This window comes from Gadus morhua, chromosome 19 (genome assembly GCF_902167405.1).
Source record: "Gadus morhua chromosome 19, gadMor3.0, whole genome shotgun sequence".
Classification (NCBI taxonomy): Eukaryota; Metazoa; Chordata; class Actinopteri; order Gadiformes; family Gadidae; genus Gadus; species Gadus morhua.
The window spans coordinates 11,918,158-11,937,727 of NC_044066.1; the positions used below are offsets into that span (position 1 = coordinate 11,918,158).

The following is a 19,570-nucleotide window of genomic DNA, read 5'->3' on the forward strand; positions in this document are numbered from 1 at the left end:
GCGACCGTGACGACATCCACTTCAGACCGGAAGTTGTGTGATCTGAAATCCAAACGCAAACATTCGGTCTGAAGGTTTTTCAGAAATAGCTAAATAGCTTAACGTGCGGGTTTTGCTCTACATATACAACATTTACAAATGGGGAAAGCTGATTTTCTCAGTCCCAAAGCGATTGGCAATAGGATCAAATCCAAAGGGCTTCAAAAGTTAAGATGGTATTGCCAGATGTGTCAAAAACAATGCAGAGACGAGGTAGGATCAAATCACTACAAGGGACACCTTTAACATAGCTCAAAAATGTACGTCCTAACAAACGTTTTGTGTTCACAGAATGGGTTTAAATGCCACTGCATGGCGGAGTCCCACCAGAGACAGCTGCTGCTGGCCTCAGAAGACCCCAATCAGTTCATGGACTACTTCTCAGAGTGAGTAGTCCTGATGATATTGATCTCGTGGGATGTAACTATGGCTTTGGACTAAATTACGGCTACATATGTTCAGCTTGGCTTTGAGTTGAACGACTCTTCTATTCTGTCGTATCTAGTGAATTCAAAAGGGACTTCCTGGAGCTGCTAAGGAGACGGTTTGGTAAGTCACGGTTCTCTTCAACCTACGAGTGCCGATGTTTTGATCATTTACACTATGTATATTGTAACTATCAATTTTGGTTTTAACCCACAGGGACCAAGCGAGTTCACAACAACATTGTCTACAATGAATACATCAGTCACAGAGAACACGTCCATATGAACTCCACACAATGGGAGACTCTCACAGACTTCACCAAGTGGGTGGGGAAAGAAGGTAAGGGGTGCGCGTGTGTGTGTGTGTGTGTGTGATGTTGAACTATATTTGTATGTATTACATCCAATGACCATCCAATTATTGCATTGGTGTCTATCAAATAAGATGATGTCTCATAAAAGAGGGGTCTTTGTTTTAGTCACATACTTAAGCTACATCATGGATTTCTAACTGGCAGTGAAAACGCCGCCTACACCCAGATTTGAGCTCATCTAACCCTACACACACCTCCGTCCATGACCCCGCCAGGTCTGGCCAAGGTGGACGAGACCCCTAAGGGCTGGTACATCCAGTACATCGACCGCGACCCCGAGACCATCCGCCGCCAGGAGGAGCTTGAGCGGAAGAAGAAGCAGGACCTGGACGACGAGGAGCGCGGCGCCAAGTTCATCGAGGAGCAGGTCCGCCGCGGCAAGGACGGACGCGAGCCCGAGGTCAGTCTGGCGTTTAGCCTTTTTTTTAGGCACACAATGGACTGAATAACCGCCTTCAAAGAAAGTAGCAAAGTTAGATACTTTGTTACAGTACTCAACTTTTTTTATGTTTTATATTTAACTCTTTAACTCTAACCTATTTAGTGCGATGCTTGTATACTTCTTTTGGATTTTTTTAGTATTAGCAACTAATTACGTTTTTTTGGTAAACTCGTTTTTTTGGTTTTGCTTTGATAGGAGGCTCCGACGTTCACAGAGCTGATACGAGAGAACGAGGAAGAAAAAAGTAAGTTTTTGGATGTTGATGATGATGTTGTTGATCCTTCACGTGGGTGGTCGACTGTCTGCCTACTTACTTGCAAATTCAAGTGCTTTAGATAAGACATGGCGATTTGAAGTGTTGTTTGAAGGTTGCTGAATACTATTTGACCCTGTTGGTGAAAGTTAGTTTGACGTTTAATAGTGAAATTATGTATTTTTCAGTTGCCTTCAATATGGCCTCTTCCTCTGTCGCGGGACCTTCGAAACCAAGGTACATAAAGCCTCCTGCAATTTTATGATCTAATAAACCAAAATGACTTGTGGAAAGCTTTCCCGTAACGTTGAATCTATCGCCTTCCCTCAGTTCCCTCCTGGGGGCCAGTGCCCTGAAAGCGCCGGCAGGAGCTACAGCCAAGAGGAAAGAGCCCTCTTCTGCCTCAGAGTCAAGGGAGAAAAAGAAGAAGTCCGCACTGGAGGAGATCATTGAGGTAAAACGGTGTGTCTTAGTGGATCAAGCTAAAGTAGGTTAGCGAAATATTTTTAAAGGGGTGATATTATACAACCAGGTGTGAGTGTGATTAGCCATTACAAGCCGTTTGAAAATCTGCCCTTTCCTGTGATTTAGTGACATCACAAGCAAACATCCCAATGGACACTCACAATTGTGATGTCACTAAAACACAGGAAATGTTGTGAAATGTTTGCGTTGGGGAATTGTGTTTCCAGATGGAGGAGAGGAAGAAAAAGAAGCAGATGTCTGCGTCGGCCAGGACGGAGAACTGGCTCCAGCCCAACATTGTGGTCAAAATCGTCACCAAGAAGCTGGGAGAGAAGTACCACAAAAAGAAGGCGGTCATCCAAGTAAGAGGTTTTTTTTAGACTTGGGTTTGGGCGAAGAAAGTAGATATCAAGACAAGGAAAATCGACTGTGATATTGGTTTTATAGTCTAAATTAACAACGATGAGGAAATACGCCCAGCGAATGCGAGTGACCATTAATCTGATTACCATACTTTACATTTACATATACTTCATTGTCATGACCTCTAAGTATGACAGATTTTGAATTCATAAGCATATTGTTTGATTTATAGAGTAAAATCTCCGCCCATTATACTTATTTCCATATTACTGAGCAATATAGATTAAGAAATAGATGATTGTAGGGGTCAGGAGAGTGTAATGTGATCTAACTATGGACACCACTGGTTGTATCTTCAGGAGGTGCGAGACCAGTACACGGCGGTGGTGAAACTGGTGATCTCTGGGGACAAGCTGAAGCTGGACCAGAGCCACCTGGAGACGGTCATACCTGCGCCAGGTAAGCCCTGGAGGCCGTCAGACATCCATGTGGAAAGCTTGTGTTAATGCTCTGTATTTAATGGGTTTGGATATGAATGAAGGACAACTGCATCTATAAGCGTCTCATTGACTATTTACCGTTACTATTTGTGTGCAATGTTTAAGCAGTATAACAAGTTTCCAGGTCTCACACATCAGACTTTAGGTCTGATAAGTCTGATGGCGGACAAGTTCAAATCTGGGTGAAATGGGCTTTATTTCCCTGTTGCTGGAGGCGAGGATCTGTAAGTGGATAACCAGTTAACACAAACTCGGCCAGCAGAAGTAATCTGTAAAAGTGTCAAAAAGGTTTCAAATCATCACAGTGTATACTGGCCACAAAAATACACTTATAAAATCCCCTTCACAAAGCTTCATTCACCTCCGCAAATTATTTCTCTTAGAAATACCGCTGTTTCCCCGACAAAGGTCATACATAGTAGGACTGTAGATATGAGATTACAAGCTTTCAAACCAGATTCCTAAAATCCAAACCGATCTTCTTCAACCACCCCCCGACTCAGTGCTCTCTTCCTGTTGTCGCCGGCCAGGTAAACGGGTCATGATCCTGAACGGAGAGTACCGGGACACAGAGGCCGTGCTGGAGGGCATCGACGAGAAGAAGTTCTCCGCCACGCTCACCCTGGACTCCGTAAGTACAGAGCACAAACGCTCGCGTTACAGCGTCTCACCACCGACGGCGCTGTTCCCTCGGCTCGTTTTTTTTACAAGAACCGTAATTTTTCCAAAAACTGCAGCACTTCTGAAGTGTCTCCTTTTAAGGCTTGTTATAATAAATCTGATAACTTTTTTATTTTTTTTCAGGGTCGATTGAAGGGCAAGCGAGTTGAAGGTGTCGCTTATGAGGACTTCTCTAAAATGCCTTGACCGCTCCTCCGCTCGCGACGTCTGTCCCAGGCAGCCTGTGTCGGGCTCTACTGTGTCAGAGTTCATTTCCCTGGTCTCCGGCAGCTGTAAATAATCATCTTTGTCGTTTGTTGACTGTTCTTCAGTAAATCAATTTTCAAGATTAATTTTCTTTAGTCTTTTGGTTTTTATTTTGTAGTTACACCACGACAAGTAATTATTTTGTCCTTTACAATTTCGTGACATTGTTTGGATCCCTCCAGAATAAAGTGGAACAAATATCGAACTGCTTGTTTCTTTTCTTTCGTTGAGTCTCCTTGTTCATACTAACTTGTTAAAGCAAAGAGAAACGTGGTCATACGGCTATGTCATTTCACTGGTTCAGTATAGTCCCCACCATCAAGCCAAATGCTTTTGTATTTATTAATGATTCACGCACTAATATGTCACATGACACCCACCCCAAACAAACCAACACAGCATTTGATTTCACACTTTTAAATTGCTTCCCTCCCAAAGAAAATGATATTTCCCCCTCCCAAGTTTTTTGTGTCTTTTTGTAATCTTCCATCGCTCCACACCCCTCCTCTCCAGCCCCTAGGCCCCCCTCCTGCCCCATTAGGCGAGCTGTAGGAAGCTGTGGCTGTGGGGGACGATGTAGCTGGTGTAGTGGTGGTCGATGAAGCCCTTCCCGCTGTTGTGGACGAACCAGCAGTAGACGTCCGAGCCTTGCTTCCTGTCCTGTCTGTAGTCCTTCTGCCATCCCCTGAAACACACAGAAAGAAGAGTATAAGCTTCTAGGCTAGGGCAGGGCAGGGCGTACCCTCTGATTGGCTAATGAAACTGTTCCTATATGTTGATCCAATACCAAGGAATCTTTCGCTTATTTAATTTTTTTAATATATCATAGTTGTTTATGTTCGCCACAGCCCCTGTTGTAAGATGTTAATCTTCATTTATTTGAACTAAAACACAAAACCCTTATGCATTCTCAGTTCTTCACGGTCGTCATACTTAATATTTTGTATATACTCCCAAAATGGATTGTATCCTAATAGTTCAACCTCACTTTAAAGGTGACCTTTGATCAACGTTTTATTCTCCTTGTCAAAGTAGTGACGTGTTTCCTTACCGCGTGACGGACAGCTGGTGCCCCTTCACCTCCATGGTGGCCTCCTCCTTCAGGGGGTCTGCCCCTGGGTGGGGGTTATACACCCTCACCTCAGGCTCCACGGAGAACTGGCCTGGTGGAACACAAAGCAAGACGGTGACCCATCCTGTCCTCATAGGCCTGACGTGGAGAGGTGGTTAATGCGGATCTTAAGAGAGGGCTGACCTATCAACCCGTCGACCAGCGGGGAGTACTGGTTGTCGGTGGGGACGTAGATGCCCAGGTAGTCCACGTTGATGGGGTGCTTCTTCCACACGCGGTGAAGCAGCACCATCACCCTGATGTTGTCGTTGACGCTCACCGTAACGTGGGACTCCTTCACGATGGAGATCTTCACCCTGAGGCACCGCGGAAAACGTTAGGGGACGACGTTAGGGGACGACGTTAGGATAGGGTGTCCCTCACTCACCTCAACCACCGTTGGTTGTGGATGAGGTGACGTTATAACAGGGTGACCCTCACTGACCTCAACCACCGTTGGTCGTGGATGAGGTGTCATATCCCACATACACACTAACTATGTAAAGTGCTTTGGGTGCGTTGAAAAGGGATGATTTATAATTACTTTTGCGGAATTGGTCGATACACTTTTATCTGTTGTCTTTATGAATGATTTATAATGACCAAACCAACATTATCATCATCCATCATCCATATTAGCAAGGAGTCTTTTTGGGAGGTTGTGTTATTCAAGGTCACGTAACATCAATCTCCTGGCTCTATTGTTTTAACGTACTGTCGTTTTTTAATCATGATCTATTATTTTATACAATTTTGCATTATTTCTTTGTCCGGAGAGCATGTGCTTGAAACAAAGATATATTTAATAAATAAAAGCGTGATCATCCAATCTTGGACGAATGACTTAATAATACTAATAATAATAATTTGGTCATTCTGATGGATGAGAGTCCCCGTGTGGTTCTGACCCGTCCTGCGTGATGTTGGCGGTGGCCGCCCAGGTGAAGGAGTGGCCCCGGTGGCTGTCCCGCACGGTGATCCGCTCGGTGCTGGCGGTCACCTCCAGGCCCTCCGGCTGGTAGTACATGGAGATGGCGCCGAAGTAGGTGCTGGTCTTGCCGTCGGCGCGCGGACCTTTCGCGCCCACCAGCTGGCCGTTCACCACCACGCCTGGGCGGGCGAGGGAGGAGAGAGAGAGAGAGAGAGAGAGAGAGAGGGCGGGGAGGGACGAGGAACAAGGGGGCAAATACCGACTGGTTGGCAGCTTGTTGTTGAACGGTCTCGTGAGCGCTTGACTTAAACCTTGTGTTTCAAGGTCTTATCCTGGTTGTTAGACCTACAGTTTTGTTATGCTTTGAGTTTTTGACCTCACTTGTATGTCGCTTTGGATTAAACAATGTCAACGGTTTGACGTTTGTCTACTGGAATATCTGAATCCAAAGATTCCGCTCACCCATGAATTTAAAGTCAAGATCATTTTAATTTAATTCACAGCATAACGAAAAGTTTGTCAGATTGAAGTCATGCGGACATGATCGGTATGGGGCTTTGGGGGTACCTGCACCGGGGTCCGAGACCAGGTTCAGGATGTGTCCGGGTTCGGAGTCGATGTTGAAGCAGACGTCCATCTGGGCCCGGGGAAGGTGGACGATGAAGTGGGGGTCGTTCTCGACTAGGACAAAGGGTGGTGAGTTATTGATACAGTTACAAGTCATTACAACTTAGGTTAGAGTCACAATGAGGGGAAACTATCCTTACATTGGAGTAAGCTAACATGTGGTTCGACTAAGGATGCCTTGTTAGTTATTCCTAAACAATGATTAGCTAATTCTTACTGTAGTATGAATTGCGTTCACTTCTTTGGTAGATGATGACCACTGCAAATAAGCTATTGGTACATGAGCGTACAGTAAGTACCTGTCTTTCTGAGGGTGCGTGTGTGTTACCTATGGTGATTTGATCAAGTTTGGATCCATCCATCTGACTGGGGAGGGGCCGCGGCGTGGGAGGCTGGACCCAGGGGGGGGGTGAGTAATTCAGGATTACCGGGGTCGGGACTGTCATCCCTGCACAGGAAAGATCATTTCAAGAGAGAGTTGGGTAAACTGTCGTAGGTACGATTTGAGAGTTGATCTTGAAACTTAAAACCCCAAAAGACGTTGCCACCCTCTCTACTTCATCGTGTGTAGATCTTTTTCTCCTCTTTCACACAGTTGCAAAAAAAAGCCAAATTGGGATGATATATAAGTATTCTGTAAAAAGCCAATCAATCTATCGTTGAATGTCTTTGGTTTTAGTACTGTGCGATACCAGTCACCCATGTGGAAACACTGGTATCATTGCCTTTTTAAATTTTATTATGTTGTTGTATGTGTTGCTGTATTCATTTGTAAGTGTTCTGATGGACCATGAGTCTTTCAAATAAAGTTAATAATGATAATCATCAGCTTAATTGATTTCCCCAGGGGGCTGATGGGAGACGTAGGCCCAATCTCATTCCCACCCCTTACCCCTTCCCCCTCTCCCTTGTTTTTGTAGGGGAAGGGGCTGTCCCAATTCTCATTTGGGTTAAGGGCTAGGGCCAAGACGTAGGGCTACGTAGCCCTTGAAATGAAGCCTCCAAAGGACCACACTTTAAAGGGAGTGCTTTGAGAGAAAAGCCCTCCCTTTTTTTTTTTCTGAGAGCGCATTTGCTCCTAGAAATGCGCAAGACTGATATTATCATTATTAGTAGTAGTAGTGTCCGGGTCGGGCGGTGGGAGCGCTGACCTGAGCAGCAGCCCTGCTTGGGGTCCTTGGGGGAGTCGGCCAGCAGCCTCTCCCCGCCGTCCTCGCTCTCCACCAGCAGGGCGGTCAGCGGCGTCACAAACTGGTGCTCCACGGCCAGGGTGAGGATCCTCTGGGTGATCTTCCTCTTCTTCGCCGCCGTGGGCGCCAGGGACCTGCCGCGAGGGAACCCAATCCGTCACCACGGGGGACCCGTGGACCTCCATGGACCTCCATGGTGTCCCATTCACTCCGCGGCCATCTTGGATCTCAACGCCGGCCCAAGATGGCCGCGAGGTGACACAGGAGGGGCATGTTTCTATTCACCCCGCGGCCATCTTGGATCTCAACGCCGGCCAAGATGGCCGCGGGTTGAATAGAAACATGCCTCTCCTGTGTTATGGATTTGGATCCATTTGACTCAATATGTTTCGTTTATTAAACATGCTTTTATATAACAACACATCCGTACGAAATGAGGAATGTCAAGATGTTAGAATCTTGTCTTCCGTCCTTCTACTAACACCACTTCATGTGTACTAAGCGGGGACAATCTTAGGCTTGGATTGTATTAGATCGTTGTATGTGGTCGTGCTTTATTCAGGTTATTACCTGAATCCACCCCTTCATAACACCATACATACCCTCTTTCCCCTTCCCCACTCCCCTCCCCCTCCACCCAGGCTCCGGTACCCTACCTCTCGGATATGAGCTGGTTGACGGTGATGTAGGCCCACATCTGCCTGGCGAAGCCCGTGACGGAGTGCTGCTGGCCGGCCAGCTTGGCGTCCAGCTCCCCGATCTCGGTCTCCGTCTCCAGGGTTAGGTCCATGCTGGCCTACAGGGGGGAGGTGTGGATGATTCTTTGCACTAAAAAGGGGGTCTCAAACTTGCGGCCCGGGGGCCAATTGAGGCCCGCGGGATGATATTTTGTGGCCCCCTACTTGACATCAAAGTTTAGTGTTATTGCGGCCCGCGCGTTGTTATCAAACGCACATTTTTTGCGGAGTCGCTTGCCACGCTTTTTTATCACTCGTGATTGGGTGACCAGATGGGACAGTCCCAGTTTTGAGTTGTGTGTCCTGAGTCTCATCGAACGCCAAAGAACACTAGAAATGTCACCGGTTTCCACCAACCACTATGAAATTTCTCCTGTTGTCAGCGATTACATAGCCAACGTGTTCTAATTATAGCCCGATCATTGAATTAGATTGGGTCAGTTGTGCTACTTTTTTTTGTGGAATACTTTATGTGGCCCAGTCTGACCCAGACTCTACCTCCAGCGGCCCTCAGGTAAGTTGAGTTTGAGACCCCTGCACTAAAAGGACCCCCTTGGAAATCAGAGAGGATTCGTCCTTCAAGGGTGGACTGCTGGTGTGGAGCGTGTGTGTATAGGCGCAGGTAGGCGTGCATGTTTGCGAGCGCGTTTGTGTGTTTGTGTGTGTGCACGGCATGCTTCTTTGTGTGTGCAAGCATGTGAGCGTGCAAGCATAGGGGTTACGTGTATGTTTGTGTGTGCATGCATGCCCATTACTGTGTGAGTGTGTGTGTATGTGTGCATGTGTTTTATGCAAATGTGCGTGGATGCATGTACACATGCATATGCGGAAGCATGAGTGCTTCCGCGTGCGTGTGTCTGGATACATGTTTGCACGAGTGTGTGCGTGCGTGCACCACTCACGGCGGAGGCGGTAGTGAAGCTGGTTAGGGTGGTCTCCTCGGTGAGCCGCAGCTTGCCGGCCACCACCAGCTCGGAGCCGCTGAAGAACTTGTCGAAGCGGTTGTGGGTGACGTCCGACACGGCCTCCTCCGGGAACTGGATGGTGATCTGCCTCAGCAGGGGGGACGACACCTGGCGGTAGAAGCTCTGTTTGTGTGCACGTGTGTGTGTGTGTGTGTGTGTGTGTGTGTGTGTGTGTGTGTGTGTGTGTGTGTGTGTGTGTGTGTGTGTGTGTGTGTGTGTGTGTGCGCATGTGTTGATGGATGTGTGTGCGGCAAACGTGTGTGTGTGTGGGTGTGTGTGTGTGTGTGTGTGTGTGTGTGTGTGTGTGTGTGTGTGTGTGTGTGTGTGTGTGTGCGCGTGTGTGCGCATGTGTTGATGGATGTGTGTGCGGCAAACGTGTGTGTGTGTGTGTGTGTGTGTGTGTGTGTGTGTGTGTGTGTGTGTGTGTGTGTGTGTGTGTGTGTGTGTGTGTGTGTGTGTGTGTGTGTGTGTGTTTGCATGTGTTGATGGGTGTGTGTGTATGAGTTTGGGGAAATATGGGATAGGGAAGAATTTGTGCAATTGTGAATTTCAGGCGAGGTATAATAGTCTGATTCTACTTTTAATATACATTACATTATTGATTGGGATTTGCATTGGGCACTGATTTACTTTCTAGAATCTATGCAGTGGGAAGTACTGAATTAACAGACAACAAATGGATCCAAGGTCTCTCAGAATTCTGAATACATTTAAAGACAATGAAATAATAACTGTGAGCTGTTCAGGGGGTTCACCCCAGAACCCAGTGTTCCCCATAGTACGTCTAGGGTACTTCCGAGAGTTCCACAGGAAGCAGGCCCTACCCGGAGCTGCTCGGAGGCGGCATGGTTGGCCAAGATCCTCTGGGCCATGCCCCGGTTCTCCATGGCGATGCGCTCCAAGAAGTCGTAGTCCACGTCGAAGCCGATGCCCAGCGAGAAGAGGGAGAACTCCTCCTTCATCACGCGCTTCACGTTCTTCTGGATCTTGCTCAGTTTGATCTCCCCTGCAGAGGAGGAGGGGGGAGGGGGGGGAGGAGGGGGGGGAGGACGGTGGATGGAGAGACGTTATCCCAGGTGGAAGACATTGTTTATGATGTTTGGTTTCATGTGAGGACGGCTGTGCTATATCAGTGTTTCTCAAATGGGGGTTTTAGGGGGTAGTTGGAACCTGAATACATCTATAAATATATATTTTTTAAAGTTTAAAATAATTCCACTTTTAGAAGATGTGTTGGGTCTGAGTTCCAACTTAAGCGATTCTTGTCTTAAAACTAGAGCTGTCAGTTAAAAGCGTTATTAACGGCGTTAACGCAAACCAAATTTAACGGCGTTAAAAAAATTAACGCGCGATTAACGTAATTATTTTATTAAAAAAAAAATTTTTTTTATTTTTTTTGGCTCAAAACAAAGAAGCAGTAGCCTGACTGCTATGTTCAAATGACATTTGTTCAAAGCAGTCGTTTATTTGCACTATAGGCTCTTTTTTTGTATCGTCCTGTTTTGATCAGTTTATGCCAATGTTGTTATCAATAGAAAATCATTTGCACAAGGCAAGCCGATGCACTTCATCATGTTGATAAGAGAATTAAAATGAGAAGAATTATGGGACAAAAAAATCAAGGGATATTTAGCATAGAAAAATAATTTGCGATTAATAATAGTTAACTATGACATTAATGCGATTAATCACGATTAAATATTTTAATCGCTTGACAGCTCTACTTAAAACATATCTTCAAAGAAGATTTTGCAGAAAGTTTGCAGAACAAAGGATCATGTAAGCCAATTATTTACTAAATCAACCGCCTATTGTTTGTTTTGACCAACTTTGATATTGATATTTTGTTAGATGGTGTTAAATCTGGACCTGGAAGAAACCACCGCGGACCAGGGTAAACTTGGTCATTCGTGGAGGAGGGTGTGTAGAGGGTGTGGACATGGGGGGGAGAGTCTCACCGACGGTGGGGTCTCCGTCCGACACCAGGATGATCATGGACACGGAGCGGGGGTCGATGAGGCGCTGGTTGGAGGCCTTCAGCAGCATCTGCACCGCCTTCATCAGCGCCTCGTTGATGTTGGTTCCTATGGCCGGAAAAAGGAGTTCAAATCAGAAACTAGACAAAACTGTCCTCGTCGTCTTCCCGAAGCTTATCACAGTCTATGAATTGGCCACTTAATACACATAATTGCCAAAAGCTTTCATAAAAACTAATATCAAAAAAATAAATTAAAATCACAAAACATTGAAAATAATTAGCAGGTGTCTGATTAGCTGAAATTGGTTGCTAGCTGACTCATTGGTTGCCAGCTGTGTCCCATGGTTTAAATGTTAGTTGACAGCAAGGTTCTTGTTTACATGGTACTACTTGTTTTCTCACTTTTCTCACCCCCCCCCCCCCCCCCCCCAGGGTGTATTACCTCCATTGGGTTTGATCCCCCTGATGTACGACTTGGCCTCTTCCACCTGGATGGAGGAGCCGGGGACCAGGTCCTCGCTCCAGCAGCGCACGTTGTGGTTGAAGTCCACGATGCTGAAGTAGTCGTCCATGGTCAGGTCGTCCAGGATGGCCTGCATGGCCTCCACGGTCTTAGGTAAAGGGAAGCGTGTGACGGAGATTAAGTGTAATACGGATAAAGGCCACTGGAGGGCAGTGTTTCAGCACGTCTTAGTGACAGGATATGCATGTGAGCTGAGACTGGGGTTTGGGAGGACCCCTGAGTCATTCTGTTGAAATGTTACCATGACGACGTTGGCTCACCTGCTTCATCTTCACGCCCCACATGGACCCGCTGACGTCGATGACAAACACAATGTTTTTGGGAAGAGGCGTGAGGCTAGACGGAGCAAAGAACTGCACAAAATGGCCGTCGGAGACCTGGAGGAGACGAAGTCAGTCAGGCAATTTAAAAAAAACCTCTCTCTCCTCATTTATTACATCCACACCGACAGGACAGTTTTGTGGTTTGGAGGTTCGGTTCAATGCACCCCCCCACCCCCCTAACCTCCCCCAATGTCCGGTATCATACGGGTCGGAGGGTCTAGGTTTGGGTGACTACCTACTCCTTAACGACTTGTACCTGTACTTGAGCGTGAATGACAAGCGTTTCCTAAATGAATAAATAAACGCTGCTTTGATACCTGAAGTTCTCCGGCGTTGTGGTCCCTGGACACGTCGTAGGTGACTCTGAACAGGCCATCCACGCCGCTGTCCGTGCAGTTTTCGCACTTCCTCTGCTGCTCAACGTTTGGCTTGAAGACGATATGGGCCTGGAGACACACACACACAAACACACACATTGACACACGGACAAACACACATTATAGAAAAAAAGGATTTGTTTTATTGGATTATGCCAAATTGACCATAAAGGCCTGCTAGTCTTGTGGTATCCCCAATAATCATGGGGTACACATGTTGAATGGGTGAATACTATTCATGAGGAAATAGGCTTAGATGGTGAGAAAAGTTATTTAAAAAAAAAAGGGATTCATGGACGTAATTTGTGCTTATTTCGCTGTGCGACCAATGCATCGGATCCAAACCTTTTTTTTCTTACCTTTTCTTTTGTGGTGTTCATTTTGGTCAAGCCTATGAAGCGTTCCCCAAATGCATTTGTCGTTTGCACAAAGGAAATACCGTTTGGCTCATAGATGTACACATCCACCTAGAGACACAGACACAGAGAGACAGGATGGGAAGTATAGCAAAGCAGAGACAGTGATAGAGTGACTAAAGATCAGCCAACAGATACGCTGTCACACAGAAGCAGAACAGCTCGACTTTAATACGTCTCTCTACCTGGAACTGTGGCACCAGGCGTCCGGGCTGCAGGTGCAGAGAATGCTCGTACACTCCCAGCTTCCTCTGCATCATTTCCTGGTAGTGGAGCTCAAATTGAATGTTACTGCCAGGTGGAACGTGAACCTCCGTCTTGAAGGTTTCCATGTCCTGGGAGTTTGTCCTGGAAAAGGAAGAAGAGTTCAGGGTCTACAGTTGTGTTATCCTTCAAGGATTTTTCCTCTACTTCTGCTGTTTAGATGGCCCTCTTGTGGAGGTACAGAAGGAGAGACCCTCGTGTCGGTCGTTATTTGCTTTGCTGGATTCCTGTGGCAACATTTGGGGCTTGACTTGGTTTTCAATCAATGGGTTTGAAACCTGTGAGTACGGCTAGCAAGAAGTAGCTTTAGCTGACCACTCGAAATCCGCTCCCTCGTACTCGGTTTTGATCGGTCAACCTTCTCTGTTCCTTCTCCCACTGTTGTCTGAGCGGATAAGTCGTTCCTGATAGGGTGTTATTCTGTCGTTATGACAGAACAGTGTAGTGGCTCCAGACCAGAAAGCAACAGGGTTGGATCCCCAATGTCCACAGCCCACCTGCAGACATCTTTCGGCAAAATGCTGAATCCCTACTGAATCTCTACTTCTGCTGTTTAGATGGCCCTCTTGTGGAGGTACAGAAGGAGAGACCCTCGTGTCGGTCGTTATTTGCTTTGCTGGATTCCTGTGGCAACATTTGGGGCTTGACTTGGTTTTTCCTAATGACACCTGAATTCACGCTGTGTTGCCTTGGCTAAAACGGTCAAATGACTCAATAGCAAATGGCTGGAGTGAAGTGACTTTGCAGTGTGTGAGTGACTTTCCGGTGGGTTAGAGACTTTCCGATGAGTGACCGACTCTCCGGTGAGTGAAGTGACTTTTCCCGTGTGTTACCTGACGATGCCCGCGGCCTTCCCCCTCGCCTTGGCCTGGGCGTACAGATTCCTGGCCACGGTTTTCTCCTTCACAGAGCCCGTAAACGTAATCCCGTTCACGTTCCTGTTGGGAGCAAAAAAACACAGGTGCAAGAGTCACTAGGAGACCCTATTTAACAGTTGATCAATGGTAATAACATGGGAGGGTGGGGGTTGGGGGGGCAGTGGCTCACATGGTGAAGTTGGTGATCGGAGTGGGGTTACTTTCTGTTAATAACATGGTATGGTTCGGGGGGCATGGCTCACATAGTGAAGTTGGTGATGAAGGCCCTCTTGGGGATCTGAACGTTGAAGCCGATGCTCTGGGCCTTGGAGCCGGAGTTGACCACCGAGCTCCGGACTGTGGTGTGGGCGAAGCGCGAGGTGATGCGGCTCTCCACCTTGTAGCTCTTGACGGTGATGTCATCGCCGCGGATGGCCTACAAAGGGTGGGGGGTTGGGGTTATATCGGTGGCGGTGATGGCGTTGTTTGGCTGGCCTTACAATGATCTCCATCTCTTCATGGGTGAGTTATACTGCGTTCCTATGCCGCGTGTCTCGAAGCTAGTAATTCTGACCATAGTCCACCAAAATGTCCCCAAAAACTCAACAAACATGCCAGCAAATTTCTTCAACCATACTACATAATGAACCGAAAAACATACACAATTGCCACAATGCACACCATGTAGACCCTTTTTGGAAGAGGCGCACACAACCTGTGGGACGTTAATACCTAAACTCAATACCGTGTTCTCCTACACTCCTCAGTCTAGAGGAATCACATTGTCAGACAACACTTAATGCTAGCGCTGTTATTTCCGATGATTAGATTTACCACTCAAAAGTTCATAAATGTACAAAATCAATGTTGTGGATTTTGTACAGAGAGAGGGAGAGAGAGAGAGAGAGAGAGAGAGAGAGAGAGAGAGAGAGAGAGAGAGAGAGAGAGAGAGGTCAATATCCAGTGAGTTACGTGGTCTCTCCAAACAGCCGTGTATTGATCGATAGATTAGCGTGAACTCGGCCAAAGTGAAGACACTCTGAATACCAGACGAAGGGCAACTCACCTCAAAGTCTTCCTCCTCCTCACTGGTCAAAATAGCTCTCTGAAACAAACACACGCATGAGGATCACCTCCAAAGGGCTTAAATGTGTTTTATTGAAACAAAAATACAGATATTTAGGCTTAGTTAGGTTAGTAATAATCAATGTGTGGGGCCAGTTTAGTGGGGATTTAAATATGTGTATTGTAGGCCTAGGCCTTCTATGTGATAGCTATAATGGACATCAGCTATCAAGAAAAAGGGTTTATTCTGAAGAGTATTCGCACCTTGTGTCTTTCGTGGCGAGTATCGAGTCCTGACTGGATAAAAAAGGTTAAATAAGAAGATAAACATAAAAAGACTAATTAAAAACAAAATACTTTTCTTAATTTAGATAATTGTGAACAAAATCAACCTTTTTGTCAGTAGGACGACACATTTTGGATATATTACTTAATGTAATAAACTAAACAGCTTCCTAAAATTGAAGGCCAAAAATTAACATGGAAAACATTTCCAAAAGGTATAATTTCCGTCCAAACTCACAGTCTCTCCCTCCCACTCGCCATCTATAATGAACTCGAAGCAGTGGCCCCACTGGCCGAGCAGCAGCAGGGCGAGGAGGGGCAGCGTCTTCATGTTCTCAGGTCGGTCAGAGTCGAGCCAAGCGGGGCTCCGAAACACAAGCAAGGGGGAGAGAGGCACGTCCTTATGAAGGGTATAAGCTGTCGCTCTTGCTCGCACTCTCCCGAAAGCCTTCACCAAACTAAGACCCCGAACTGAGAGATTGAACTCTACTGAACCTCTAGGTATGACCGGCCCCGGTCAATATTTGTTGTGTTCACAAAACACAGCAAGAGAGGGGGAAACTTTGATATTTGAACTGCCGAGTGGGCGAGAGGGAGTATGGCTCTGGTATAGAAAAGGCATCGTCCATAATTTGCTAATTGCGTCTACCCACAAAATGTGCGTATTGTAGGCCTACGTATAACAATTGTGATTGGTACAATACGAGTAAGGTCTCGCTGCAGCCTGTAGGACATGGACATCCACCCTAAGTGCTGTCACGTGACGACAAGATGGCGGACGCGGTGAGACTCCTTAGCTGTGTCCCTATTCCTCTACGAATAGTTAAATCTCCTATCCTTTACTTAACCTTTGTGGAAAACGTCATTGGGTCAAGGAGAGATGAAAATGTGCTTGCTTTCTAATATATTAAAAGACAGCGCTGTTTAAAATGAATTGGACTCCACCTTTCCTAACCGACTTCATTGCGCGACGCGGAGTATTGCTGACCCCTAGCGTTTCTATGGTGGAACTACAGTTTTCCGAAGTTGGTCTACAACAGGGGTTCTCAAAGTTTTGACAGCTGAGGGCCAATTTAGGAACCCAAAATTTGACTGAGGGCCGCCGAAGGAAAAAAATGTCAGCATCCCAGTGTTGAAAAAAAACATTGCACCGTGGACCTCTGGGAGCGAGGTCAAGCTGGTCTAAATCACAAAACTGAGGTTCATCATTTCAAAGTAATGTACAGTCGGATTAAAACTAACAAATAACAGGATTGAATTGAAAGCAAGAGAGAGTCAACTTTTCTCTTTATATTTATTTATTTTTGTTTAAATTAATATTGATATAATAAAAAAAAAAAACGTATTCGCAATGATGGAAAAGCATAACAAAATGACTTCACGTGACACATGAAGAAAGAGGGAACAGAAATTGTTTGCTTTGCAAAAAACGTCAGCATTTTTATTTTCTTGCGGTGTATATTGTGTGCTTAATAACCGTCAATATATGATTTCATTTCGATTCAAATAATATGTTTCTTGGAATTGGTATCCATTATTATCGATTTTATTTTCTGCTCTTCTCTTCAAACAAACCAATAAAAAATAAAGAAATAAAGAAAAGACAAATAAAGACAAATGGTCTCCTCCATTTCGGACACCTTGCGCTTCCTCGGGATACCGAAGATAGGTGGTAGAGTTCCTCTTGCCATCTCTCTGCCCTCCTCCGTGAAATGAGCAAACCGACTGCAATGACTGCACAAACACAGACACACACACACACACACACAAACACACACACACACACACACAAATAGTTTTTGTAGGTCATTGTTACGGTTGTGTTGATATTGGAATTCACAGAACATCTGCTTCAGAAGAACTATACCCTGCTTCAGTATAGAGATTCTCAAACAAAGTGGAGCACCACCACTTCCTGATATGTGTTATGTCATGCTGTGGAAGATAACAGTATATCACTCGGAATTAACTTCCAAAGAATGCAATGAGAGTAGACTGTTTGTGCTCGACTACATCATAATTTTGCATTAACTTTAGCCATTTCATTTTCGTATGTTTTCCTTTTTATATATTTGTATGTATCTAGTATACTATTTGAAATTACAAATAAGTTGCATGTAATTATAACTATTATTTAAAGTGTCTGCTATCGTGGATAAATACGTTAGCTTAAGGCAGTGGCGTCCCTATGCTGTTTTATTCGGGGACAAAGCCTCGGATGTTATTTAATTAGCCCCGAATATGATCTTTGGGAAAAAATAAATAATAATAAAATAAAATTATTCATAAAAAATTATAAGTAGCCTAGTCTAGATAGACATAGTCCTTCTAGCAAGAGAATAAACAACAACCTGTTTACCACCTCAAGTGTATTAACCTATCCTATCCCCAGTCAGATCTGTGTGCGCGCGTGTGCGTGTGTGTGTGTGTGTGGGTGTATGTGTATGTGTATACGTGTAAGGTCTGCCTCACTTATATTCATTTGCAATAACTTGAATGGAACTTTAGACATTTGGGGATAGCATAGCAGTCAGGTAGCTATTTAAAGCTATAATAAACCACGTATTTCGTTTATTTAGATAAAGCATTATGAAAAAGTTTGAATGCACAATAAAGCATACACATACATTTGCCGCGCACCATTTTCATTTTCACTCTGGGTTAAGCCCCGGATGTTCATGAAACCTAGAAATCCACACCCAAATCTATTCTCTTAAGTAGAGGCAATAAAAATGCGATATGCGTGGAAGAGAGACGGAAGGAGAGGAGAAAGGGATTAGAAGGGAGAGGGAGAAGAGAGAAGGAGGAGTAGTATTTAGTGAGAACTGTATGGAGTGTATCTTTTGTGTGTGTGTGTGTGTGTGTGTGTGTGTGTGTGTGTGTGTGTGTGTGTGTGTGTGTGTGTGTGTGTGTGTGTGTGTGTGTGTGTGTGTGTGTGTGTGAGTGTGGGGGGGGGGGGGGTATCTAGTTTGTATCTATATTAAGTTAATCTTTGATGTGTGTCTATTTGGTGTGTTTATCTTTATGGTGTGTATCTATATGGTGTGTAACTATGGTGTGTGCGTATCTATATGGTGTATACCTATGGTGTGTGTGTGTATATATATATATATGGTTTGTATCTGTCGTTTGTGTGTGCACATGGTTTGCATCTATATGTTGTGTTTATCAATATTGTGTGTGAATCTATATGTGTGTATCTGTGGTGTGTGCGTGCATATGGTGTGAATCTATATGGTGTATTGTGTGTGTCTGTATGGTGTGTGTGTGTGTGTGTGTGTGTGTGTGTGTGTGTGTGTGTGTGTGTGTGTGTGTGTGTGTGTGTGTGTGTGTGTGTTAACGTGCGGTGGTAGGCGATGACTCCAGTTTAACCAGTGAATGAGTCTCTCTGGTCTCTTTGATGAAAGCTTCCTTCTCACTCTCACACACACACACACACACACACACACACACACACACACACACACACACACACACACACACACACAGTGTGTGTGTGTGTGTGTGGTGTGTGAGAGTGAGAAGGAAGCTTTCATCAAAGAGACCAGAGAGACTCATTCACTGGTTAAACTGGAGTCATCGCCTACCACCGCACGTTAACACACACACACACACACACACACACACACACACACACACACACACACACAATACAATACAATACAATACAATACAATACAATACAATACACACACACACACACACAGTGTGTGTGTGTGTGTGTGTGTGTGTGTGTGTGTGTGTGTGTGTGTGTGTGTGTGTGTGTGTGTGTGTGTGTGTGTGTGTGTGTGTGTGTGTGTGTGTGAAGTTTGAATCTAAAAACACTCACACTAGGTTTTCACACCTAACCTACGTTTTCACACCTAACCGTGCTCAAATGGCCCCATTGTTCTCTGCCCTGCAATTGCACTAGGCCATCTGGCCGTGGGCATTGGCCGTGCTTTGTTCCAATACCCGTACTTCCATGAGTACACTTAAAGGAAGTACACTATCTGCACTATCCGTACTCACTTGAGTACGCTAATTTTTCAGATGTGAGTGCTGTTCCAAATCGAGTACTCTGTGGTGCACTTACCGGAAATGACGATCACGACTGCCGCCGCGGCTCCTCCCCCACAATAAACATCCCGCTT

The 19,570-nt window shown here is 45.5% G+C and overlaps 2 protein-coding genes across 2 annotated transcripts; one reads left to right on the top strand and one right to left on the bottom strand.

Annotated features, from left to right (window-relative positions):
* kin (Kin17 DNA and RNA binding protein) lies at nucleotides 1–3,993 on the top strand. The gene is made up of 12 exons (XM_030341487.1): nucleotides 1–252; nucleotides 331–425; nucleotides 545–588; nucleotides 682–804; nucleotides 1,054–1,238; nucleotides 1,476–1,524; nucleotides 1,722–1,770; nucleotides 1,864–1,987; nucleotides 2,226–2,360; nucleotides 2,721–2,820; nucleotides 3,392–3,492; nucleotides 3,666–3,993. The coding sequence occupies exons 1-12, from the start codon at nucleotides 139–141 to the stop codon at nucleotides 3,726–3,728; spliced, it is 1,182 nt and encodes a 393-aa protein (XP_030197347.1). The 5' UTR covers nucleotides 1–138; the 3' UTR covers nucleotides 3,729–3,993.
* On the bottom strand, nucleotides 3,875–15,938 carry itih2 (inter-alpha-trypsin inhibitor heavy chain 2). Its single transcript, XM_030341486.1, has 21 exons — nucleotides 15,676–15,938; nucleotides 15,417–15,449; nucleotides 15,154–15,192; nucleotides 14,351–14,523; nucleotides 14,064–14,168; nucleotides 13,152–13,314; nucleotides 12,910–13,017; nucleotides 12,491–12,619; nucleotides 12,111–12,227; nucleotides 11,770–11,938; nucleotides 11,308–11,433; nucleotides 10,174–10,355; nucleotides 9,287–9,472; nucleotides 8,304–8,443; nucleotides 7,609–7,781; nucleotides 6,786–6,905; nucleotides 6,398–6,511; nucleotides 5,808–6,009; nucleotides 5,044–5,216; nucleotides 4,840–4,951; nucleotides 3,875–4,473 (listed from the first exon to the last, which is right to left on the bottom strand). Exons 1-21 carry the CDS (start codon nucleotides 15,766–15,768, stop codon nucleotides 4,326–4,328), a joined length of 2,805 nt encoding a protein of 934 aa, XP_030197346.1. The 5' UTR covers nucleotides 15,769–15,938; the 3' UTR covers nucleotides 3,875–4,325.
* Nucleotides 15,939–19,570: the final 3,632 nt, after the last annotated feature.